The sequence below is a fragment of the Zootermopsis nevadensis genome, unplaced genomic scaffold (assembly GCF_977971745.1).
Source record: "Zootermopsis nevadensis isolate Lab colony 2312 unplaced genomic scaffold, Znev_1.0 Znev_ptg000027l, whole genome shotgun sequence".
Lineage (NCBI taxonomy): Eukaryota > Metazoa > Arthropoda > Insecta > Blattodea > Termopsidae > Zootermopsis > Zootermopsis nevadensis.
This window is the reverse complement of record NW_028259159.1, coordinates 845,752-872,738: the sequence shown is the minus strand read 5'-3', so window position 1 is coordinate 872,738 and position 26,987 is coordinate 845,752. Positions and strand designations below refer to the sequence as shown.

The 26,987-nt window shown below is 35.8% G+C and overlaps 1 protein-coding gene across 7 annotated transcripts; it reads left to right on the top strand.

Moving 5' to 3' along the window:
* Positions 1 to 305: 305 nt before the first annotated feature.
* Cdk12 (Cyclin-dependent kinase 12) lies at positions 306 to 26,234 on the top strand. Of its 7 annotated transcripts, none has more exons than XM_022061278.2 (14): positions 306 to 597; positions 1,321 to 3,238; positions 3,820 to 3,858; positions 4,500 to 5,851; positions 6,143 to 6,430; positions 7,800 to 7,963; positions 8,705 to 8,901; positions 10,040 to 10,244; positions 11,239 to 11,507; positions 11,919 to 12,098; positions 14,954 to 14,995; positions 18,861 to 19,332; positions 20,138 to 20,288; positions 21,727 to 26,234. In XM_022061278.2, the coding sequence occupies exons 2-14, from the start codon at positions 1,326 to 1,328 to the stop codon at positions 22,410 to 22,412; spliced, it is 5,958 nt and encodes a 1,985-aa protein (XP_021916970.1). In that variant the 5' UTR covers positions 306 to 597; positions 1,321 to 1,325; the 3' UTR covers positions 22,413 to 26,234. The 7 variants fall into 7 exon arrangements, with proteins under 7 accessions (XP_021916970.1, XP_021916968.1, XP_021916973.1 ...); XM_022061276.2 differs by having other exon boundaries at positions 1,318 to 3,238; XM_022061277.2 differs by lacking the exon at positions 306 to 597 and adding an exon at positions 690 to 805 and having other exon boundaries at positions 1,318 to 3,238.
* The last annotated feature ends 753 nt before the right edge of the window (positions 26,235 to 26,987 follow it).

Sequence of the window (26,987 nt, the reverse complement as noted above, 5' to 3'; positions counted from 1 at the left end):
ATTCAAGAAATTGCCTTAATTGCAAAACTCAGGAATATCTTTCCAATATATTGGCCTTTGGTATGATGTGGTAGTCAGGTTGTTCAACTTACATTTTGATTGCTCTAAACTTTTAGCATTGTTAAGTGACACTTGTGTGCCGTAGAATTTCTATTTAATGCTATGTATAACTAATTTTAGAGACTTATTTTTTGCCGTGATCAGTTAGGAATATCTGGCTTAGTTACATAAACCTGTTAACTGGATTAGCTAAATTGTGTTCACTGTTCATAGACTTATATTTAACCGTATTTCTCCCTGCTCCGTTGGCATCACTAGAGACGTCACCAAATGGTCGAAGCCTAATTATCTTGTATGATGTTGTTGAAATGATCGGAAATATATCCGCTTAAATCCAATAAAATATCTATACATCGAAGTAAAGGACATTTAAAATACCATACTACAATACCCGAGCAGCTAGTATTTCTTTATAATTCAATAAAGAACCTAATATAATTGAACTATTAGATTGGAATGAAGAGTAGTGTATATTGTTCAAGTCCTCCAGGAAGGATGTTCGTAATTTCTGGCTGAATACAAGTACCCATCTCTTTGGTGAGTACATTTTACTGACTCGTTTATTGTATTTGCATGCATTATTGCTTTGTGCTGTGAGTGTTTTGTAAATCTTAAAATAGCTTTCTATGCCTGTAAACGAACTGTGGGGAAGTAAGATGGCGGACGGGTAGTGGCAGTGTACATTTGGAAACAACAGACGCGTTTAATTGATATATGTGCAGTTAAAGTGAAGTGAAAATACTAGGTAAAATCCATTAATATCTATGATTTAAGCGAAGTATTAGTACTTAAGTGAATAGTTATAAACGTAAGTTAGGTTAGGGCATGTATGTGTTTTTATTTGAATGGAATGTTTATATAATTTTTATACGATGAAGTGCGTTATTCATTTATATTTTTGTAGTACCTTCAGCCTTTATATGCACTGGCCTTTTCTTTATTATTATACTAAAATAGTCTATGACAATAAAGTGAATTTTTTAGGTTTGGCGAGTGATTATTTAAAAAGTGATGTTTAGTACTTTGTGTATATTTAAAGTAGAAAGGTATACACGCACACATATAAATAGTAATAAAGGTTTAGACGTGTAAAAATGTGTGTATGCGTGGTTATAATGTTGGAATAAATTAAATATGTTAGCTCGAAAGTTTCATCATATTTCATCAGAGTAAATGTGTTTGTTGGTAGTGATGCACAATTGTGTTTGTCTCTTTGCGAAATTATTTTTAAAACAACCAAGCACATATCTTTTTCAGTAGGTGCTATGCCAAGTGGTCGGGATGTGGAAAGAAATGGAAGGATCATTGAACATCGTCGTCGATCAAGCAACACTCAGAGATCGGATGCATCAGGAAGTGACCTAGATGGTATTGTCATTCAAACAAATATGGACATGGAGTCAGGCAGAAGTAGACGTAGTAGACATAGTGGAAGTCATGGGAGGATATCTGGAAATAATAAGAAGAATAGGAGAAAGCGACGGTCCAGAGAGTGCAGTTCCGGTGGTGCTGATAATCCAGTGGTTTCTGTAGCATCATCAGTCATAAAGCCTTTAGTTGAATATTCAGATGTAAGTTCTGAGGATCTCTCAGGTCCTGAAGCAGGTGAGATACAGAGTGATGAGAGTACTCGAATTAGTTTAAGTGAGGGGGAAGTGAGTCCAAACTCCCCACATTCAGGACTCCATCATGGCTCTAGCAGTCGGAGTCAGCATAAACATGGCCGAGCATCACTAAGTGGTGCTAATAGTAAATTAGTGGAATCAGATGTTGATAGGGATAAAGGGTACAGACATCACAGTGACAGAAAATCACTCTCATCGCATTCCCGTGTTGTGTCTTCCCCTCCATCAAGAAGCAGTGAAAGCAGGCGGAGCCATAGTGGGCGACATGCTATTTCTCCTGTGTTAATAATTCGATCACCTTCTCCTTCAATTTCCATGCCAAAAATCAGTGGTAAGCGGAAGGAACGTAGAGCATCTGTTTCTTCAGTTACATCCCGGGGAAGTGAACTGAGGCATAGGAAACGTCATGATCATTCACCTTCTGTTGAAAAACATCATGTTGGCAGAAGTATTTCCCCATCTTCTTTGGACATTTATAGGAAAATGAAGGATGCACATTCTTCCAGTAGTCGCCATCGATTCAGCTCCATGAAAAAAAAGGAAAAGAAACATAAACGGGACCGAGATAGGAAGTTGAAAACTTCTTACAGGTCAAGTAGAAGTCCAAATTCTTCTAGTGGCAGGAGGAGAAAAAGAAAATCCAGACATCATTCAAGAAGCTCTTCTCCTGGTGGTATGGGAGAGGAAAATGTTGGTGGTTTAACACCGCAGTCAGATGATATCAGTTTGGTTATTTCGGGAGAAGAGATAGTGGACGCTAGTCGGTTGGTAGATTCATGGCACCATCCTGCATCTCCTGATGAAATAGTGTTGCCATCTGCCATGCCAAGATCTGCTTCTCCAGATGATTGTACAAAGAGTAATGCATTGATTTCTCCAGAGTCTCCACCATTCATTGATGAAGGGAACACACCTCCACATGAGCCAAGTGATATGGATGTTGAATCTTCTGAACCAGAAGAAAGTTTGTCACCTCAAACAAGGACTTCAACTATTTTAGTTCCTGTCTCTATAAGGTCTTCAAGGGGTAGAGGTGGTAGTACTCCAGTTTCTTCTCCCCATACTCCACCATTACCTCCAAAAGCTTATGAAAAGTTGAGCTCATCGAAGCTGGCTGCAGTGGAGCCAAGATACAGTGGGAGACGTTCACCCAGCCCGACAGATAGAAGGTCTCCTAGTATGCTTCCAAGGCAAACACCATCATTAAGCCCTGTTCCAAGACAGTCCCATAGTATTTTGGAGGAAGAAGAAATAGTGAGGTGGAAACCTTCAAACACATCTCCAGGTCCTCGATCTCCTATTACTCACCACCCTACTCCGGTTCACACAACGTCCAGACGAAGTGTGAGTTCACAGTCCCGAAAAAGGAGGAAGAGCAGCAAAAATGGAAAGGATAGGATGAGAAGTCACAGGAGAGAGAAAGAGAGAGACAGAGAGAGGGAACGAGAGAGAGAAAGGGAACGAGAAAGAGAACGTGAGAGGGAACGAGATAGAAGCCATAAGTCCAATCGAATACGTAGGAGCAGTCGTTCAAGAAGCCGTTCTCCAATGAGGTAAGTTTTGCACTATTTGTTATTAAATGTTTGGAAGCAATGTTGTGTAGTTCATTGATTTATATTCTTTTAATCAGTGTGAAATGTAGAACATTACTTGTGATTCCTGAATTAAAGATTTTGCTTGCGTCTTTGAATCATAAACAAAATATGTATTATTTCTCTATTTTTGAACGCGTCCCTATTATAACTGTGTTAAAATTAATTCACTCTACATGATTTATTTCACTTTATGTGGTGATTTATAGTAACCAATTAATTGTGTGTAATGAGGGATACCTGTATGCAGGAAAAAGAAAACAATTTGAAATTAAGAACTACTGAAATTGAATGCACAAAAATCTGAACATTATATAAACAAATTTGTAAGATGTAATGTTCATTTACTATAAAGAAGAAAACGTTTTGTCACAAATATACATAAAGTGTTTTCTGTTTGAATGATATGCCATACAAAATATATATGCATTGTTTTTGCATCAGTATAGTGTTACATTCATAATATTGAGAAAGTTTGAAGAATGTGAAGTAAAGAAATATGTTTCACAATCTAATTGTTAACTTAGAATCTCTTCTTATAGGTCTGTAGGTATGGAGAGGAATAGACTAAAAGATCAAAGGTATGTGTCCCAAAATTTCTGCCATAAAGGGGGTGTACAACTGCAGAAGTTGACAGACCATTACTAAATGACTGCAGACATCTGGAGAGAAAGAAACACACACATACATTAAATTGGCTAAAGTAGTGCTGTTATGACATTTTGTTAATTGTGTGTTCACTTACATATTGTTAAGAGGTGGATCTTATAATTGATTCAGTTTGAATGTTGTTGCTGTTGTCACATATTATGACATGGTCATATAAATTAAATAAAAATAATTCCTTGCTTTTGTACCTTTACATATTGCACACATTAAAATTGTCGCAATCAAAGGAGAATTAAAATGAAAAGTTCAACTATTATGCAAACAAATCTGGTGATAATACTTACAGTGTGCATAGTAATTAATGCCTTGTGTACTAATAATGAACCTGACTTATGAGCATATTGAAAGGCCGAAGGAATGTACCATAAGTGTGGCATAATGCTTTTGAGATATTATTGCTCTTCTTTACAACATTAAGAAAACCTTGCATTATGTGACTAAAGGACAAAGTGGCTAAAGTAAAATGTGCCAAGTGATCTGTATAGGCATATATTTTGTATTATGGTGCTTGGATCAGAACAAATAAAATAACATTTTGAATTTTATGTTGCAGAATACGACGCATGGAGCCACGTTCTCTGACTCGTTCACGTAGTCGTAGCATTCAACGTTGGCGCAGACCAACCAGGTCTCGATCACGATCCCCACACGCGTCCCGCAATAGCAGACGTTGGAGTCGGTCGCCAAGCTATACTGTAGTACGTGGTTTATCATCACGTATTCGCAGTCGCAGTCGTAGTCGCCCTAAAATATCAAAGCGTGCTCGCACCCGTAGTCCTCTACTTAGACCTCGATCTCGCAGCCCTTCTTCAAGGCAGCGTTCACGGACGCCAAAGGCACTGAGGTCTCATAGTCCACGAACTCCACCCAGCAAACACTCCAGATTACGCTCAAGAAGTCCTGCTAGAAGTCCTCATTCTCCTAGGAGTCCCATTTCATCTTCATCTTCACATACCCCAAAAGTCAAAGATCTTGGGCTTGCAAAAATGAGTGAGACAAGTTTATTTGCAGAATTGGTGAAAGATAAAAATATGAGGGAACTTGCAATGAAACGTTTGGCAGCCCTCAAAGAAAAGAAGAAAGAAAATAAAGACAGTGAACCAGAGGAGAGTACACCTGTGAAAGAAGGAGCTAGTACAGAATTGTCTCAAGCAGTGCTGGTGGATGTTGATCAGACCACATATATTACACCTTCTGATGTGAACAGTATTCCAATACCTTGCAGTGACACTGTGCAGCCAAGTCAGTCTGCCTATCCATCAGTGTGTGCACCAGCAAATTTTATTTATCCTTCTCCCACTGCTGTAGTAGTGCCAAACTCTCAAGTTCCTCCTGGTCTGCAGCAGGTCCCAAGCAGTGTAGTACCAGGATCTGCTGGCATCATGCCAACACATCCAGTTACAGTACCACCACCTTCCAATTATCCAAATATTTCATCATCAACTTCAGCTCCAGGTAGTAATGCAGTTATGGTTAGTGGATCAGGACAGCAAACAAATATGAAAATTACTCCACCTAGGGCCATAACTGCTATTCCTGATAATAATATGGACATCTCTCCTGTTCATGAAGACTCAAATGATGCCTCATTATCAAATAGTGCTCCTGATGTGATACATATGGATTCAGAACCTCCGGTGGTAAAACCTGTTAGTGAACCTGTTCTTGTCAAACCAAAACTACTGACTGTTGAGGCTGAAGTAAGCAAGCCTGCTGTACCAGAAGTTGTGCCACAAGCATTAAAACCAAAGAGCTTGACCAAACTTCCAATGCCTCCTGGAATTCGACAAAGTGACTTTGAGAGTATTGATTCTCCTCCAAGTCACTCACCTAGTCCTGAGCCAGTTGTGAACAAACATAAAACTCCGCCAAGGAAGGGTATCAGAGACCTTCCAATGCCACCAGGTAAGTTTCTGATCTGCAGCTTATTGTAATGTTTTCTTTTGATGTGCTGTATATATAATGAAAAATAATCAAAAATTATGTATGATGGACAAGACATGTCACTGTGGCCTGTATTTTCTCTCCCATGAGAGTTTAGCATAAAATGGAAAAGATGAAATAAAGGTAAGAAATTTTTTATGTAATATCCCTGTAAGTGCATCACCTTAGTTTTCACGTATTCAGTATGATACTTTTTTGATCAGGCTTTGCTGTGGATATTAACTGATTTCTGTCTATTCTTGTTCTTGTCAGTTGTCCCTGGTTCAGAAGAGCTTAGTGCAGATGAAGATACAGTTCTGACACCACCTCCACCAGTAATAGTACCTGAGAAACCTCTCAAGTCAAGCAACAAAGTCATGCCTCGTCCAAAGCTTAGACGGCCAAAGATTCTGCATCGTCGCCGAGGTCCAAAGAATAGTGCATCATTGGCAACTGGAGGTAGAGACTGGGGAGAACGATGTGTGGAGGTGTTTGAAGTAATTGCCCAGATTGGAGAAGGAACTTATGGCCAAGTATACAAAGCGAAAGATAAAAGATCAGGTAAGCTACTGTGGTAAACAAAATAGATGTACAGGTAACCCTCGATTTACACCGGGGATGCATTCCTGGACGAACCGGCGTAAATTGAAACTCTTTTTATAATATAAATCAATGGGAAGTCAGTGACATGCGTTCCCGGCACCCAAACATTGATGAGACATTGGCACCCATCAAAAGCGTTACCCTGTCTTTTTCAGCCTTGAAACCTGACGCAGACTTCTCTTCATGGGCGATGAAAGTTCGTGAAGGCAGTTTCTTCCAATACAGGCCTGTCTCATCAACATTAAAAATAAGATCAGGAGGATAATCACCCTCCTCCACAATGGCCTGATACGCTGCAGCTGCCTTTGCATCTGCACTTATTGCTTTGCCACTTATTTTCATACTGTGACATTTAGTGCGAAATTTGAATCGCATAAACCAGCCCTTGCTTCCTAAGAATGTCTCTTTACTATCCTCTTTTATCTTAAGTTCCTCAAAAATTAACTTCGCCTTATCCGTGATAGCAATTTCAGTCAAGGATGTTTTTTCGATTTATGTCATCCACCCACAGTAACAGTAATTTCTCCATTCTTTCTAAATGTTTACTTCTGTTATAACTCATTTGCGTCACACTTACTCTCGTAGCCTGTTACATTGACTGTTTTATTTTATATGAATTTTTCATTATGGTAGTCGCAGTGGAAGGAGGCAACTTCATACTTCTGCATGCATTACGACGGGTATTCCCACCTTCTATTCTTCAAATTACATCCATCTTATCTTCTAACGCAATAGACCTACGCAACTTTTTAGCAACACATTCTCTTCTCTTACCAGACATGGTTGCTTTTCTACAATTTGTAAATATATAAAAGTTGCTACTGCAGAATAGTGGTCGAACTACAACACAAACACGTTTAGCACACCGTTTTCAGCACATTCAGTGTGTCAACAAGAAGCGAACTGAGCACATTTTTTCTTACCCTCTTATCAGACTGAACGCAAATGACTTGCCGTGAAGAGTGACCAATGCTTGCGTAACTGTTGCACAATGTTGGTGGATTTTTAGGAGATTATCTCGCAACTACTTAGCAATGAGTCCAGAGGTGACTGTATTTATAATTTTTATTCAAAATCAGTGATGTAAGAATTACGATTTAGTGTAAGAATCAGTATGAGAAACATTGTAAAACGTTATAAATAATAGTAAAATATATATTTTTCACTTTTTTACTTTCTGGTTTCAAAAGTGGCGTTATTCTGAATCGGCGCAAATCAAGGGTAACCTGTACTGAGTTTTATTAAATTTTATTTGAATGCATGTCCAAGTTTTTTGACTTGTTCTCCACAGCAGATATTGAAAGAGTATTTTATTTGTGTTTTCCAGGTGAACTGGTAGCATTGAAGAAAGTAAGGTTGGAAAATGAGAAAGAAGGTTTTCCTATTACAGCAGTAAGGGAGATAAAGATCTTAAGACAACTGAACCATAAGAACATTGTAAACTTGAGAGAGATTGTCACAGACAAGCAGGATGCTTTAGATTTTCGGAAGGTAAATATTTCAGTTATGTGAGCGTAATATTTCTTAAACTCTTTTCCCCCCTTCTACTACAGCAGCATCCCGGATTGGCCAGTATTTTTTATTGAGTGGTTCCAATGTTAAATGTAATCAGAATTTGTAATGAAGATTTTTTTGCGTTCAGATTTGAGTAAGTGGTAGTCCAGATTGTCCAATATAATTCAGAAATTATTTCTGGTATAGTCCTTGTTGAGAAGTCACAGTATTTGAGTTCATTAGAGTTACGATGTAATGAACACTATTACAGAGTGTGAAATCTTTTCATCACAGAGTCTATTAAGCAGGGTGTAGAACAAGGCAGTGGTATCAAAAATTTGTTTTCATGAATATTAAAGTATAAAGATTTGTTTAACTAAAGTGGAATTGATGTATATGTGTCTGGTACACACACACACACACACACACATATATATATATATATATATATATATATATATACACACACACACATACATACACACACAGGTGTAGAGTATTTTTCTTTCTTCTTTACTCCTGAACCAGATCAAATTCACAAAACATTTGTGAACAGTTGAAACTCTGAGCAATCCTTAGAAATGCTCGTAATAAAATTGACAGGATACTAGGCACTAAATATAACAAATTATAAATAATTCCACTGAAATTCAAGAAATATTATCTTATTGTCTTCATTACTGAGTTATGCATCCATACAGTACTAATAATTTTTGTTTATGCATTTGTATATTTCAGGACAAGGGATCTTTTTACTTGGTATTTGAGTACATGGACCATGATTTAATGGGACTCCTGGAGTCAGGAATGGTAAATTTTAATGAAGCACACAATGCATCGATAATGAGGCAGTTACTTGATGGACTGAACTATTGTCATAAGAAAAACTTCCTTCACCGAGACATTAAGTGCAGTAACATTCTTATGAATAACAGGTATGTTTATCCATGTTGGTTTTCTCAGTTATAACACTGGACATCTTCATTGCCATGAGAACATTGTGTCTCGAATATGTATGTTTACAAATTTTAATTTTCACTGAAATGATATGTATCACATAAAATTAATGTAGTGGAGATCTCCAGTTTGAAGTACATGTATTTTCCATGTGTGTTCATAATTTTTCATACATTATTGACCTTGTTCAGTTTATTGTAAATATAAGCACATTGCTGCAACAATTTTCACATAACAAATATCTTGTTGTATAGAATAATAAATAATGTGTTTAGTAAGTTTATTTAATGGCATCTGTCAGTACAGTCCACAGACCAGGAGAAAATCCCTGCTAGGAATTTGATATACGCGCATGCACAACATTTCGCTGTGAGTGACGACCCATCCTAAAAGCATTCGTTCCACAACCACTGAACGAACAACAGACAACAGGCTTTCATGTGTTCTAATGGGTATAGCTTTAAGATTGCCTCACAGTGGCACAGTCATTTAATCTAGAATATTATCACAACACCCACAGAACACATTACAAGTGCACTCACTACACACTACTCTTAACAGCTTGATGTTTTCAGTCTGTGTGTAGTAGTGTAAAACTGGCGTGTCACACTTCCCACCAATAGCAGCCCTCTAGTCCACCTGATAAGAAACATTCCCCTGCACCGCACCAGAACCGATTTCCCCCCACAGGGCTTTTCTCGTGGTCAGTGGACAGTACATAGTGACCATTTCTGAGAGAATCAGTTACAGTTATTTGAACTTTATATGAAGTTGTATTGGAGTAGTATAAAACAAAATGAAATTCACCTGGCAAATTTTATTCTCATAAAGTTTAGTTTAATAAGACTTTAGTAATGAAGGGGCTAGTGTTTGTCAGGAAGTTGTTTGGTTTGAGTATGTGTATGAGAAGTTATTTTTACAGTTCCTCTGAGAATTAAATCCTACATATCTGTGATTGAGAAATTCTTTTGTGTATGAAGAGAAATGGGGGGTTGAGTTTGTTGTAATGTGAAAACCTTGCAATGTTGGCTGTATTTATTTTTAACACCCTATTGCTGTTAGTAGGATTTGTGTTTTGTGGTTTGTAAGCTCATTAAGAATTGTTCTTGCTGACAGGGGGGAAGTCAAGTTAGCAGACTTTGGACTGGCACGGTTGTATAGTGCAGAAGATCGTCAGCGTCCGTACACTAACAAGGTGATCACGTTATGGTATCGACCCCCTGAACTACTGCTTGGCGAGGAGAGGTATGGACCTGCCATTGATGTTTGGAGTTGCGGTTGCATTCTTGGAGAACTCTTCTGGAAGAAGCCACTTTTTCGGGTTTGTATAATTATAGTTCTTGTTTCTATCATCAAGAATTTACAGAATACCTTATTTGAATGATCTTATCTTTCATTATCTTATTTTAATAATGTTTTGTGGAGTCTGTGTAAGTGATGCTAACATTTTTATGCATTTAATACTTCACCACTTTTAGGTATGCTGTGGCCCCTTCAGGTAACCTGTTAAGATTATGGAGCCATGTTTGCAAGAAAATGCTTTGAATAATTTACCTTTTTTGATCATAGGTAACAAAATGTATATGATGTTCTCAGGTTTGAAGTATGCTTATTTATCCATTACAATCTTGGCATCATCAGGGTTCCATTGTAATCTGAACCCTGATGATGGGGACGGAGATGGTTTCTGAAACGTTGGTCTCTTCATGTAACGAATTGATGTAGCTGGTTGCCCAAGAAGATTTTATTGTGTTTAGTTGCTGCAGAAGCTTCAAATCATATGTGTTTGTTTACCCATTTAATAGAAAATACAAAGAAACATCATTAAGTGGGGGAGTGGGCTTTCCAAACTTCTCCCAAGTAGTGTTAATGTAAGTTTGGCTGTGCTGTTTTTTGTGTTTATTAGTGTTAATTGTTTAGTGCTTTGTAGTTTTTCTTGAATTATCAAGCAGTGTTATGATAGAAACTATTTTTCACAGTATATGTATGTAAAACTGAAAAGTTAGAACGGTGGTGACTGTATTTGATTCATATGCCTGTGATTTTTTGAGAAGATCTTTTCAGTGAAGATTTTCTTGATGCACACAGGGAGAGGAAGGTTGAGAATCCCGTGCTGAAATGTGAACTCTTATATTGTCAGCTCCGTTTATTCTCATACAGCGTATCTTAGTGATATTTATGATGTAACAATTGCAGTGAATGGAAAAATATTTATAGCATTGAAATTCATTCCTTAATTTTGTTTATACATCACCGTGTTAACTACCTGTAATAAATACCTTGATACTTATCTTATCAATTATATTTTGGAACAGGGCAATGTTGAGTTAATGCAACTGGAAATAATTTCCAACCTGTGTGGCACACCAACACCTGCAGTTTGGCCATCAGTAATCAAATTACCTTTGTGGCACACATTGAAGCCAAAGAAGCCACACCGCCGACGATTGCGAGAAGAATTTTCTTTCATGCCTTCAACTGCTCTAGACTTGTTAGACAAAATGTTGGAGCTAGATCCAGAGAAGAGAATTACTGCAGAGGATGCTCTGAAATCTGCATGGCTCAAGAATATTTGCCCAGAGAAGTAAACATGTGTTTGCTGTTTGTATTACTTATTGCATTTAAATTAGATCTGTATTGAATGCGATTGTAGTGGTATCCACTGAAAATGATTTTAAGTTGCATGGAGGGAGCAGAAGTAGATGAAAATATGGTATTCACTCAGAAATGATACCTGTTTCTCTCCTTAATTAGCATCCAAAGAAAATTGAATTTGTTTAAACTTGAATACGCTTAGTACAAAAATGTAAATATTGTTTATGAAACAATTTTCTAGTTATCTTTATGGATTTTGACAAAAGCAATGTTAGAGATGTTAATAAAATTAAAACCCTTAATGATCATTCTGGCAAGTTAATACTTTAAGACTGTTTTGTCACAATGAAAACTTTAAATCCTACACAACTATAAATAACATTATTTTGTTTTTGTATAGGATGCCTCCACCAGAATTACCAACATGGCAAGATTGTCATGAGTTATGGAGCAAAAAGCGTCGTCGTCAATTAAAGGAACAACAGGAGTCCCTTCAGAACTTGCCTCCAGGCAAGCCTCCACTGCTTAAAGACAAGTCAGCATCAAACAAAGGGTTTGATGAAGGATTGGACATTGGCGGGTTAGTACGTTATTACTGTAGACAAGTACAGTACAAAGTATAGTACAGATATCAAGTTTCTAAAAGTATTTGTGGTTTATTCGTGGAGTTGTTTTAAGGAATTTCAACCCATTTTTGCTGGGGACAAGGAAAGGGCAGTTAAACAGATAAACACTGCCTGTTATGCCCTGGCATCATGTGTAAGAATATTGACAATATATTTTAGTTGGAAGTTAAGCATTTCTGTGCTTATGTTTGTTAGACATTAAAGAGATAAGGATGCAAATAAACAGATATTATACAGTAATTGTTCAGTCTTGTTTAGATTTAAAGATGGCTGTCTTCTGCCACCATCACCAAGGCGATGATCACCCTGGTGATGGAGGTAGGAAGGACCCTTGAAATGTTGGTAAACTACGAGACTACATGGTGCTACAACCCAGAAGACATCCATCTGTGGATGCACTGCCGTGAAATATTCAAATCGTAATTGTATCCGTTTGTTTAAGCAACAAGTCAGGAAGTAGGTGAACTGCAAATTTTAATTTCTGTTTGTGTAGGGAACAAATATTGAGTTTGGTATCTTTTATTTATTAACATTTAGTTCTTTCAATACTTGCCACTCTATATAATGGAGCATAGGATACATATTTAAGCTGTTTTTATGTGATTTTGCAGGAAGTTCATTTTTAATTCGTTTTCTGTCAGTATACAGGAAACTCTCGGTTTATGAACAACTTCCATTCCAAGATGTTGTTCGTTATACGTTTTTGTTCGTTGTGTGTATCTTATATTCCTGAGATTTTACAATACGTATCGTATACATTAGTAGCTATTTTAAAGCATTAAAACCATGTACTAAACATCGAATAGTCTATAAAATATGTTTTATTACAATGTATGCGTTATGGTTTATCATATACGATACATAACGTAAAATAAAATAAGAAAATAATAATAAAAAACATCATACTTGTTAATTTTAATTAGAAATATAAAGAGTTACAAAATATATATAAACAAAATGAGTACTAACATATTGTGCCATTTTAATCAGGTATTTAAATATAATAGGCGTGAATCAATTCAATTAAACAAAAGCCACATAGAACACAAAATCTAAATGAGAATATATTATCAGAAATCAAAACAATACAAAAAGAATAATAAACAAAATATACGCCAGTGTGACATCCGCTGTATGACCAACACAGTATAATAAGCTAAACACAAAACTTACCACAGCGGACGTCTCTACCGGCGGACCATCCGCACCAGGCTAAACACTACAGAACCAAAGTAAAATTTAGAAAAGAAAGCTGAAACGGAATTTGTAGGAGTGTATCTGGTGAAACCCTGTACAGAAGTGGTCTTCAAGTTACAAGTTAACACAGTCCCAAGAAGTGGATGGAAAAGGTAAAGGGGTGGGGAAAAGGACAACTGCACATGGCCATCAAGGCAAGTTCATAAAGATCGTAGTTTCATCAGTTTTCATAACCTTTTGCTTACAGCTGTCCATGGCACAATATGTACATACATATTTATTCAACTTTATAAGGAACTTTAAGTAATTTTGAATGAATTGTGACGTTTGTTATAGCAAAAGTTCGTAAACTGAGAGTTGCCTATAATTAGTATCAGAAGTGAACATAATATTTCAAGAAGAAAACATTTTATACAATGCTTTTCCACAGGGCATTGTTAGGTTAGAAAATTGGGATTATAAAATGTTGTCACATGGCACAGTTGCAGAGATTTAAACATGTTCTGTTGCTATTGAAACATCTGCAACTTTGAACAATACAACGTAAATTTTAAAACAATATATATATATAACAAAGGGTAGAGAGGAAAGTCTGTGGGATCACCTTCAGATTAGTGCATCTGTTAAAACATTCTGATGGAAAGGGTAAAAGCTTGCTAATCATCGTTAGTTAAGGTGAATGGGGACAAACAGTTCTGATTGCTGTAAGGCCTGATCATAGAAACTGACATAAATCTCTAAGGATGGTCTAAGCACCTCATGCTGTGGCATTGTGTATTTCATTCTTTGCATGTAAGCGCTCTCTTTATCCTTGATAATTTTTATTTGTGTGAAGAAGTAGTAGGAATTTATATCAGTAAAAAAATAATATATATATATATTTTTTTCTTCTTTCAAATTTGAACATGAACCTTTTTAGTGAGAAAAGCATCTTAGGCATCATGCCTTTAGTTGTTCTACCACCATAATAACCACAAGGATATAAAAATGCTGTATTTGTTTATTATTTATATATATAATGTGCAAAAATATCACTGTGATTTGTCAGTTATTTTAAAGAGTAGCAGAAGACTGACTAGAGAAGAGTCACTTTACAGACAGTCTCACTTTTGCTTTTGTACTTGCATTGCAATTCATCAAATAGTTTCAGGTTTGGAGTTTTTTATGGCTGTGATTATATAGATTATGATCTTCTGGGTTGTGGTACTGTATAAATTGTAGGTGAGTTACCAGAATTTTAGTGGGACATTATCACTTCCAACTTCTTGGTAGAAATATTTCTGAAGATGGGCACATATTCCTTGAAAACATTAATAACTGCCTATAAGACAGTGTGTTATCAAAACCTAAAGACCACAATTTGCATTTAGTCTTAAAATATTTACTCACTCTGTTTGGACTCCTCATAGTAGGCTGATTTTCGTCTCTCATATTCCTTGGTTGGAATGTAAGGGATTAATATCAGCATTTCAAACACAATTGTTTCTTTTAGTTCTGTGGAGTTCAATTTCTTTTAGTTTTTTTTGTATGTGTGTGTGTATATATATATATATATATATATATATCTTTTTTTGATTGACAAACTGAGAATCTGTTGGCTAATTGCTTGCAGATCTCCCAACTGCACCCCTTCGAAGCAGACCTTGTGTGAAAGGTAATTGTTAATGAATTATTTTTCTTTAAAAAATCAAAAACTGTGGCATTGGGTACTTGCCTGAAGAAGGTGTAAGGAGATAAGAATGTACCATGTGTTAATGTTTTATCATAAATTCCCAAATAGCTTATTTCTTGGTCTCACGTGTTAGGAATAGTGTCAGCATTCATTTGGCAATAGATAAATATGGGATGTGTGTTCAGCCCATACAGTTTATCCAATTTAATTTCCTGTTATATTTATTGTTCAGGTCGTCGTTTTCTTTGTTACACTGGGACAAGTCAGATTTCCTGAATGTAAGAAATGTTGCACTGAAACTTAATGTCTGTGCAGTGGGAATACACTAAAATATTGTAATGATTTAATATTTTAATTTGGGGTCGCAGTCATGCAGTTATACTTCTCTAGCTATCTTAGACCTGTGCATGGACTAAAGTAAATTGTAATGCAGATTAGAGTCCACTTGTATATAAAAAAAAGTTGGTGAATTGCATGTGTTTTGAAACAAATAAATTGTTTTAAAATTATTTGTCCCAATTTTCTATAGTATAACTTCGATGGTTGTAGAAAAGTCATAAAATATGGTATCCTTTAAGACAAAACACAGGGTCATATGTGAAAGATGTTATCTAAACATTTGAAATAATGTTTTGGCTATAATCAGAACTTATTTAATGAGAACTTTTGTCTTTCTCTCATATTACATTCAGTTAAAACTTGTCATTTTCAAAAAATGTGGTTAAAATCCACAACTTACTCTACCAGTCATTAATTCAGAATTTTGTTTGCAGAGTGTATTTGTGGGTTTTGTATGATTCTGAGAACAGCTTTAATAAGTTGGTCTTTGAAAGGGAGGTGTGTTGCATTTTCTTTGAGGTAACAGGATATTTATGTTATTTATATGAGCTTCAAAAGTTTAAACTTCCCATTACCATACCCTCATCAAAACTTGCTGTTTGATTGAAAAGCTACAAGGTAAAGGAGGAGCAATGCTGGCAACCAAGTCTGTCACATTGCCTTCCTATGTCTAGTGTGACACATCAGTAGACAGGTTTTAGCCAGACTTCTGTAGTACATATAGAGTACGGTTGTGAAGCAAGTATTTCTTTGTTCTCGGTGTTATTTGCTACACATTTTGTAACTTGAACCCTGCAGTGTCTGTTGCTACTGTTTGATATTCAGTATTGCCCAGTTTGGGTGTTCGTTGTGAGTGTGGAGATTGTGATAAGACTTTTGAATAAACCACAACTGCTTTCTGCCTCTTCTTTCCTGATTAGCCATTAATGCTACTTTGAAAATTGAGATTCATATGTTTTAGTTACTGATATTGGTGGAAGAGGACAAAACATTTTTTTTTTCCCCCGGATAAACTTGATGACTGAGTTTGAACTAGACATTCAAATTTACTGAAGCAATACATGTAGCTTCATCTGCTTAGGATCTGCAAGACAGAACTTCATTTTTAAATGTGCAGTTAATAGGACAGTTAGTATGCATGAATATATTCTCTCTTACTGGCTTTTACCCATTTCCTGTTTTCCTCTAGATCAGTAGACAAATGGTACAGTTAATATGATTGGTTGTGTATCCTGCAGAGACCTTAAATTGCAATCATATTTTTTAGATTTTTGTGCGTTTCTGTTTTGAAGGAATTGATGGTCTTATAAAGGGGATAGCTTTTGATATCATCAGTGTCATGTAAGAAGTCAGTAACTGTATTTTGAAAGGTTTCAGTTAAAAAGGTGTTTTAATGTTTTTCTCACATCTGCATTTGAAAAACAGTTTTTTAAATATCGAACTCCATTTCTTTGATAAAACGTCAAGATATCAGTTATTGAGCTTTACATATACTTGCAGATGAGCTAGATTTGATGCACTATATGGCGAGGTTTTGATTAAAATATCAGGTAGAGACTTCTCTGCGGCACAAACAATATATCTTGTACCTTGTTAAATTTTTATTTTGACTATGGCAAAAAAAAATATTTTTTTACATAGCATGCCACCTTTTACTGACTGAAAAGTCATGCATCTCAATGCTGATATATTTTTATTGTATAAAAACCGATAATGTTGGTATTGAAAATGACTACCACTTTTGGTGATGCATGAAGTTATTCTTTTCTGTGTATCTGAGTTACTTGAGTAATTTCAAAATGCATATCTCAAATGTTTTGTTTTAATTCTACAGTTCTTCCAATTTGTGAGGGTTGTTTTTGCAGCCACTATCTTTTAAGGATCCCTGGAGATAAAAATCAGGTGATAGATAACTGACATTTGGATTTCTCACATTTTGAGAAATATTGCAGTGTAAATAATTCTTGCAATATTTTCGTTTTGTTTATGAAATTAACTATTGGTCCAGCCTGCTGGAGTCAGTAGTCTTTTTTCAGCTTCCAGAAGATAAATTAATTGCCTGCTCACTTGTGGTAATACTCTGCATTTACAATATCTCTGAAGAAAAGGGGATCAATAACATGCTGACGTGAAACACCACACAGCTCTTCAACTTTTAATGAATATAAAAACTGCTCATGGAAAATACAGAGATTTTCAGCAGTCCATACTAAGCTGTATTTGCTATATTTACACATACAGAATCTCAGAAACATTTTATTATACAGACTACTGTGGTGTTACTGAATGTATTTGGAATGTATTTCTGAATTTGTGTAATCATTCTGTGACTGTGACAATAACTCCAGTATTTTCCAGACATCTCTTTCAAAAAAAAAGTTTTTGTGCACATTTCTATATATTCAGTGGTGTTAATTATGTGTACACCATGAATTTGACATAATCAAAATAACCAGAAAATTGTTTGCATCTTCTATCTGCTAATTTTGTAAGTAATTTTTTGTTGATGTTTTGAGTTTCTTGAGATGCAGTAATATTCAGTTTGTCAGTCACCATTAAGTTACAGATTAGGATGTAGAGACTTGACATCCGTTGCTCTAACTCGCGTTGCTTTTCACTTTTATTCTGCCTGATTACTAAATGTGTTTTTTGGTTATGTAAATTGAATTAAACGAAGACAGTCCTCTGCTTATTTGTTTTTAGGTTGAAGGAATAGTTAAATCTGCAAGTCATGTTTCTCCTTGCTTATGCATGCACACATACAGTTGTCCTGAACCCAGTCTCTTGGAAAGTGAATGTGCCAGTCTTGCAGAACTGATATATTCTGTTCATAATATATTGTAAATTTAATATGAATACCATTTGTTACCGGCATAATTTGTTATGTGGTTAGTTGACTGAACCAGGAAGTTTGTTTCTAAAAGATAATTGAAACATTCTTTGTATCTTCTGCCCCTTGTGTAGTGCAGTAAATATCCTTTGAATTATATATTTTAAATTGTGCACCAATAAATTTCTGTTGGAAGCAACTCGCTAGAGCTTCTTGAGTAATGGCTGAACAAATGTTAGCTTAGTTTTATCCTGTGCTGTGGCTGTAAAATTGCATTTAGTACATTTAAAAATCGAGAAAATCATGAAGTTAAAATAGCAAATTGTACAGTGTGTTAAATAAGGTGAATTTTCTAAACTGTTTTGGTGCATGGGTGGAGTAGAAGCCGCTTGCCCCCCTCCCCCCACCAATGAAATTGCATTTTGAAATGTGTGTTTAATCTTGTTGTATTGCTAGTTTTTTTAAGAACTTAGGTGTTAGCTCTTGAGTACACAGAAATTCATTATGTGGAAATTGATTATCTGTGTCATTTATTGCATATAACTCAGTCATTAATCAGTATGCAATACTGTTACATTAGTTACAAACTAAGAACCACAAAGAAGTTATTTACTGTACTCCTGATCTGTATGAAATTAACATATTGCAGGTATATATGAGTTGTCCTTTTTTGTATAGCTCATCAAAAGCACTCAAGAAAGAGGCAGCAGGTTTTTCTTCTCATGGAGCCAATGAAGATGCATACAACCAAGCTATATATGCAGCTGCTATTGCTGTTTCTGGGAGTGGTGGAATTCTTGGGCCTTCTCCTGGAGTTCAACCATCCTCTCCCCCTCCTGGGGGTCTAGTAGGAAGGCCCATTCCCAGAATTGGTATTTGTGAGTCATCTCTAACCCCTCCTACCAACCTGGCATCTCGAGCTGGTGCAGGTGTGCACGCCACAAACATCTCTGCATCATCCAACCATGCTGATGGCTCTCATACACCCCCAACTGGAATGGGACATGCGTTGACAGATGATGTGATGGTGGCAGGGGGAGGTGGTGAATCAATGTCCTTACAGAGGCAGCTTTCAGTGCTGTCACATTCACTCGTCAATAATTTGCCAATCAGAGTAGAACAGCTCTTGGCTCTTCGTAATGAGAAGGAAGTAAGTTCTAGTCATTGTATTGATTTGTTACATATTTGTATGATTCATCGAAGCATGTAAAAATACACCATGTGAGAACATGTTCATTTTGTACCTTTCATGATTAAGAAAGAAAACTGAAGTTCATGTTCTTCATGATGTGTCTTTTATATTTAGTGTTGCTAGACTACTCAGGTAATTAAATTACATCATTGTAAAAGGAATTATTAATTGGTGTTGAAACAGTATATGTACCTCATAAACCAGCATAGCATTCATAATGAAAATCAAATTTAATTTTACATAACCACACAAATGCCAGGGCAGAGAAAGCCCCCCACCTTAGGACTGAGAGTATAATAATGTGCTACTTAATTAGGGCTGTCACACATCTTGTTGGGTGGTGATAGATGGCTATCGAACAGTGGAGTTATAATGATAAGCAGGCGAAACTGAAGAATGTGGAGAAAAACTTGCTCCAGTACCACTTCATCTACCATGAATCTTACTTTCAGTCACCCAGCATTGAATCTGGGTTCACAGTTAGAAACCAGTGTCTAGCTGCCTGAGCTGTGGCATGACCTAGATAAACAGTACTGTTAGAAAAGTTTAAATAGACACACTTAAAGAAAGCATCATAAAGTAAGTGATGGTGCTTTCTTCCTTTCATTCTCAGGTTCATATCATTTGTACATGTTATTCAGGAGTTTTTGAATTGGTTTTGGTTTTCTCCTGACTTAACACACAAGTTTCAGACTGGGTTGTTGTTTGTCTCTTGGCCATTAAAAGGATATAAAGGTGGAATGGCTTTTTGTATGTCCTTCAGGCTGATCCCCATACTCATCAACTGATTGAAAACCTGCATTCAGAATTGAGGCAAGCAGCAGTACATGGAGCAAACAGGTTTAATAGTACATCATCAGTGGCATCACACCCCCACAAACTAGATCCGAAGCAGCACGTGTTCAACCCTGAAGGTATGTACTTAGAAGATAATGGAATATAAATAAATATTACTTTACCCTGCATAACATGCTGATGCAATTTCTTATATGAAGTTTCACAGCTGTTTAACATAGCTTGTAAATATATGTTATTTTATTTGTTGAGACCGAAAGAACAAATGTGTTTAGTTCTTTCCAAATTGTCCATTCTGAATGAAAGTTGAAATGGTTTGATAATTTCTCGTGAACTTCTCCAGTGTTAAATTTAATTAAAATTGGGAATAATTGTATCAGTTCTACGTGAACACATCTTATATCTCTCACCACATTACCAGCCATAATTCAGACACAGATTATATTATAGATTAGTCTTACATTACACTGTGTATATATTCATTAATGGTCAGATGGCGGTTGCACAGAACAATATTCTTTATGCCCAGATTCAAATCTGATAAAAACAATTTCAAATTGCTTCCTTACAAAAAGTATCTGTGTGGTAATTAATATATTGCACTAACATCTGTAGCTTTCTCTGAAGTGTTTTATGTTTTGTTTATATTTGTGGTAATATAAATGTTTATATATAATTTATTGTAAAGTGCCAGTTGTAATTGGCAAGCAGGGCTGTGCAAAGGTATATAGGGGCCTTAGGGCAAAGCTCCATTTGGGGCCCCTCCAATATTTTTGATAACTTGTGGAGCCCCAGTGCCCCTCCCCCACCTACGCGGCCTTGATGGCAAGGTAATATAAGTTCATATTTTGTCATATGGTCTGTCCTATGGAATTTTAAAAATATGAGGGGTTTAGGAGTTGAAAGGTGTGACAGACATGGCATGTACTTAGTATTCATGTTACATACACAAAAATGCAGTCTTCATGAAAGGACTGATTTGTATATTTTATATAAATTTTATGTGAACAGTCATATTAAAAAGTAAAACCATTGTCTGTTAGATGAAGTTTGGGAGTTGCAGTACAGGTATAGGTGTTTAATATGCCTACCACTGACCTTGATCTTATTTCAGAAAGAAAATGAAACTATTAAATACTCACCCCTTGCATAATAATCCTTCAGAATGTATGAAAATTAGAGGGAAGAATAACACAGTCATTATACTTCTTACCTGTTTATCATAGAAACACTGGTAGGTGTACAATATTTTTCATGGACTGTGGTAACTGCATACAACCATAAATGGAGCATATCCCAGAGGACCACAGTTTACATTTTCACCTTAATGAAAACTGTAAACTCTCATCTTTAAATTTTCATTTTTACAGGAAACTGTCATTTGATTTAGTTTATGTACTATCTCTTGGTAACTGAGGTAAATTTTTATTGTGTAGTTGCACTACCCTACACTTATATTCAGGTGTGAATTTGTGTTTAATATTTTTGCATGCCTCAACAATTAGAAGTCATAATTTCCACTCATAATCATAAGGTGCTTGAATTTGTTATTGACAGGAGGTAGTTCATGGGGTCGGGGTCACAAGCTTGACACTTTTGATGCCTACGTGGAGTATGCAGGTGATAATGCAGTGAGCAACAATACAGGACGTGCCAAGGAGTCAACTTCTCTGGCAACCGATGGGGTCCGAGCAACCCTGGCAGATTTGTTCTCTCGGCATGGTCTGTCAGGTGCTGCTGGCATACTCATGAAGCCACAAGTCAAGGATTCAGGTACAGTACCAGCTCCTCAACAGTCTCGCACTTCGCTCCTACACTCGGGTTACAGTGGTGATGTTAAAAGTGAGCCAAAGTCTACAGATGCTGCCCCTGAGGGTCTGCCAATTTCAACAACTTATAACACTACGGAGCCTAGGGTAGATGGGGATGGTAGCAATCCTGGTGATAATGTTTCACATAGTCCTCTCACCTCAGCTGATAGGGGAGGGTACCCTCCAGTGATAGTAACAGGTATGTTTCCACGGGGTCATGGTAGGGGATGGGGTCCACCTAGACATCCTTTACTTCCTAACCCACCTAATATGCATTCAAACATACCCCCTCATGTTGTAGAAAGTGTACCCACTATTTATACACGTCCTCCACCACCCATTCAGCATAGGCCAGTGAATCCTTGGGGTGGGGGAAGAGGTGGTGGAAAATACAAACCTTGGAATGCTCAAGGACATTCTACAAACAGATAGTGAAGTGGCAGAATTGATTAGTGGACATAAATCAAATTATTCTGACTGATAAAACCGTATAATTTTTGTTAATCAGCAGTTGAAGATTTTGTGCCCTCAGGTTGCATGTGGATGAGTGAAATGTGGACAAACATATGAATACCTAATCATTACCAAATACTGCTTTGTATATAGAGAAACACTTATTTCAAATGACAAGATGTTGGGAATTATTATATCATTTCTTAGGAATATGATTCGGTTTTCTTTTTTCTTTCATAATTACACATTCTTTACCAGCAATTTTATGGTGGTAAATGGAACTCCCATATATGCTGTACAGTCATTGGCAAGATTCATTCTTGAAGTTTGATTGCTGTGGTCCCATTATTCTTTCTTCTTTTATGTGTACAAGTACTTTGAATTTCCTCATACAGTTATTAATAAGAGGAGAACCAAAAAGCAACATATTGTGTATAGTTTGTCATTGGTTAATAATAATGTTAATAATTACAAACTACATTTTAAGATTGCACATATTCTGTAAATGGAGTGGTCATTTTAGTTTGGAAGTTTAGATCAATTTTCAGCTTGTGTTTAAAAAGATGGGTGACTAGCTGATATTAACAAAATTTTGTTTTTATTCTCAGAATGTCTGTGTTTAATTGGGCCATGGTAAAAAACATACCATTATGGTTATTGCTGTTGGTGTTATTGTAAATGGATACAGTTTATGATCAGCACTCACTATAAGGACTGTATCATATGTCAAATGTTATAGCAAAGTCTCTGTTATTTTTTTCTTCTTTTGCTTGCATATAATTTGTATGAAATAGAGAACATTCTTTTAAACCTTAAATACTTTGTTAATATAAGACAAATGACCTCCATTTTAATTTAAATTATTATTGATGTGCAATGAAACAAGTATATTTTGTGAATGTGCTATTTTTTGGCGTTGTCATCATGTCTGTTCAGGGAGGAGTTTTTATAACATACACCCTACATGAAATTTACATACAAGCAGGACATTGCTTAATCAACATAACCATTCATCGTTACACCCTCAGTATGTGTGTGTGGTGTGAACATTAAAATGCAAATCACTTTTATGTGCTTTCAAGGGACCCTTTTTCCGGTAAATACTTGTTGTCACAGTTCCTCTTGTTTAGTATACTAGGTTATGTAGCTTTCTAAAGATGACATTGCTTTCAGTTATCTGCTACTGGTTATTATTAAATTACCTTGCTAGTATCCCCACCTTCATGGAACTCTTGTAAAGTAAGTTACAGTATTTGTTCTTAGGAATGTTTTGACATATACTGCAGTCTTTGTGGTAAGATCAAACTGAATGTACCCTAGCACTTCCTGCAGCCTTTTCACTGTGCTCTGGATCCAGTCACACCTTTGAAGACTAAAGAAGGAACTTGCTAATATCATACTGCTACCCATGTTTGTTTTGGGTGTACGTATTTATTTTACAGTGACCTGACAACTAATCATGAGGTTGGTTTTCTATGGGTAAGCAACACATATACAGGGCTACTCTAAAAACAGCATAAAATTTATTAGACAACTTTTCAGTGTCATACTTAACTTGTGTAGTATTTTATAAATAAAAAAATAAATTCTGTCTTCATTGACATTTGTAGGACATTCTGTGTATTACAGTTCTAATGGCTTTAACCACTGTCAACTGGAGCTTTTATTTATTAGTTAACAAACGTTTGTAATAAGTACAAATTTTGATTTTGTGTCACATTTTTTGATATATATTGAGCAGTGTTCAACATATATAGTTATCATAACAGTCTGGTTCATAGCAACTATAAAAGATATGTTTAAAATATGTAGTATATTCTGTTGATTGCCATTACAAAAGGAACAGTACATGTGCCTCATACTTTGAGTTGCAAAGAGATGGGAAAGAACATCTCTATCTGTCAAATATTGGCAACATGCTTTGCTGCTCACCTTTTAGTGTTACTCATTTTTGAAACTATTTAAAATTTTAAAAAGAAACAGTTCAGAATAAAAATTAAATTTGTACAAATTTTGTACCCTATAAAGAGTAGAAGTTGTTAGCACAGTTGCCTTACATGCTCTAAGTTCTTTATTAGCACTGCAGTTAGTAGAACATTGTTCTGTATCTCCCAGCTTCCTTTTATAGTGAACGTGGCCGTCATGTTTGATCGTGTACTGGGATTAAGGACATCTGTGCATTGCATATGTTATCCAGAAGAGTAATTTAATAGGCAGTATTCACATATTATTTGTTGTTATTTTGTAAGATTTACACATGAAAGCATACTGTGTTGTTAGGGATGTAGTAAAAAAAATTGACATCTCAAGTCACACAACAGATAAGGACTAGCTCTGTGAATTGAAGTTTAATCTGTTTTTCAGGTTAGTCCTTGCATGTAATGTTGTTCTGTCCATGCATAATATCGATTAAACATTTATTGAGTTTGAGTTCTCTATAATGAAGACTGTGTCCAACTAACAACAGGTTGTTGCAGTCCACAGCTCTTAAATAACTATCTTCAGCCGCACTTTTCGCCTACTGCACAATATTTATTCTTATGACTACAATTTTACTCCCCCCCCCCTCCCCCACAGCATTTCCAATTGTACATTGCTGATTTTATTCTCACATTTATATATAATTATATTAAAGTATTTTCCTATATTTCTTAAGTCTACAGCATTAGTACAGTTGAATTATTCTTTTGTCAGCTACCTCTTTTTAACAATGAGCCATTTTCTACTCAAAAATTATTCCATATATTTCCTTATTTCTGAGCCTTTTAATAGTATGTGTATAGCATACTTTTCTCTACATAGAGGAAATCTACCTTTCTCAGATCCTTTCCTCATCACTCTGTTTCCAAATACCAGTCTAACACGAAGCATATTTGTCTCGGTATCATGGCATCATTATATTTGTCTTATTCAAGTTCATAAGTTCTAAGATTTTATAGCCATCTTTAAATTTCAGTACTTGTATTTATAACGTCAAATGAATTGCCTTCATAGTGATTGAGGTTCTCATGACAGTGAGTGCAAAGATGGCTGTCTTTTGGGCTGTAGTGCCATGTAGTCTGAAGTTTACCAGACTGCATAGCACTACAACCTGGGAGGCAGCCATCCTTTAATTGCCTTGTATTGAGAATGAACTGCTGTAGCTGGTTTCTCCATAGTAATTTCATATTTCTTTAGTTTGCCTGAACTTAAACACTTGGTATGTTACATGTATTATTTTCAATTATGTATAGTGGGATCATTCTTTAATATGGAGGTATGTTGTTAGATCGATTATTTGTTTTGTATATAACACAGTAATATGAGAGTAGTTGTTAGGAAGTGTTTTTAGAAAGTGAATGACTTGAGAACTGTACTGTGCCTTGTGCCACAAATCCACGTCTTTGGTCTAATGCATAATCACATTTTTTTCTCATCTGGTACAAGGCATGATAAATTGCCTGTAAACTTTGTAATTAATAATCAAGAGAAATGGATAAAGGAAGAAATGAAGTAAGGTTTAATGTTTTCCACGAGTTATACACAGTGATGGTGATGTACTGTTTCTTGAAAAAAGGAAACTTACTATGAAATGAACTTGTGTTCGTGTATATGAATCTGCTAATGGAAGTGTAAGGTGATGTGAATATTGGTATGGCATGATCCAGTACATTCCTCTACAAGTCCAGCCCAAATAATCCAGTCATTGCAGTACGAAGAGTAGGTGGATTAGTTCTCTCTGACTCACCATGTTGCTGACACTTGATTATTCATCTCATTTGGTGGAAATGGCTAAATAAAATGAAGGAGCATGTAACCAGAGTTGGAAATAATTATTATGTGATAAAGACTACTACATTTTCAACACACCAATATCCAACCAGTGTTCATCTTTTTGGATGTTGTACTTCAGTCTCTCAGTCTTGAAATGCTTTAATATTTTTAGTAAATATTGTGTTAGAATTTGAGCTTCTCACGACAATGAGTACAAAGATGGCTGTCATCTGGGTTCTAGCACTGTGTAATCTGGTAGAAATTTACAAACATTTCAGAGGTCCTTACTACTTCCATCATCAATGTAAACTTCTACCAATCTGTATAACATTACAACCCAGAATATAGTTATCTTCACTATGATTTTTGTTCAGTAATTGTGAATAATTTTTGTATTACTTCTGCATGTGTTTATCACAGGCTGGGAGAATTGCATCCATTAAGATGGGATACATACCTATAAATATGTTTTTCATGTAACTCTAGGCATTGATGATGTAACTCTCTTCTCTCCATTCTCCAGTGCAGTGGAGAATGAGAATTTAATTGATGGCATAATTTTTCAATTTCTGCACATCTAGAAATATTTGAACAAGATTTGTGTGTAAGCAGAGATAATGTTATGTCTCATCCAGTGCAAAGAGCTGCATTTGTAAACAGTTTCCTCATCCTTCAAATGAACGATCTTCTAAACAGTTATTTTCATTAGGAACTCTATGGTTTACAAATTTTACAGTAATTATAGATAACACCAGTAAATTCAGGTTTACTTTTTTAAATATAATTATTAAGCTCTTTGTG

Coding starts and splice junctions, on each gene's coding strand:
- Cdk12 (XM_022061278.2), top strand. CDS start 1,326: ATGCCAAGTGGTCGGGATGTGGAAAGAAATGGAAGGATCATTGAACAT. Junction 8,902..10,039: donor AACATTCTTATGAATAACAG/GTATGTTTATCC, acceptor TCTTGCTGACAG/GGGGGAAGTCAAGTTAGCAG. Junction 11,508..11,918: donor AAGAATATTTGCCCAGAGAA/GTAAACATGTGT, acceptor GTTTTTGTATAG/GATGCCTCCACCAGAATTAC.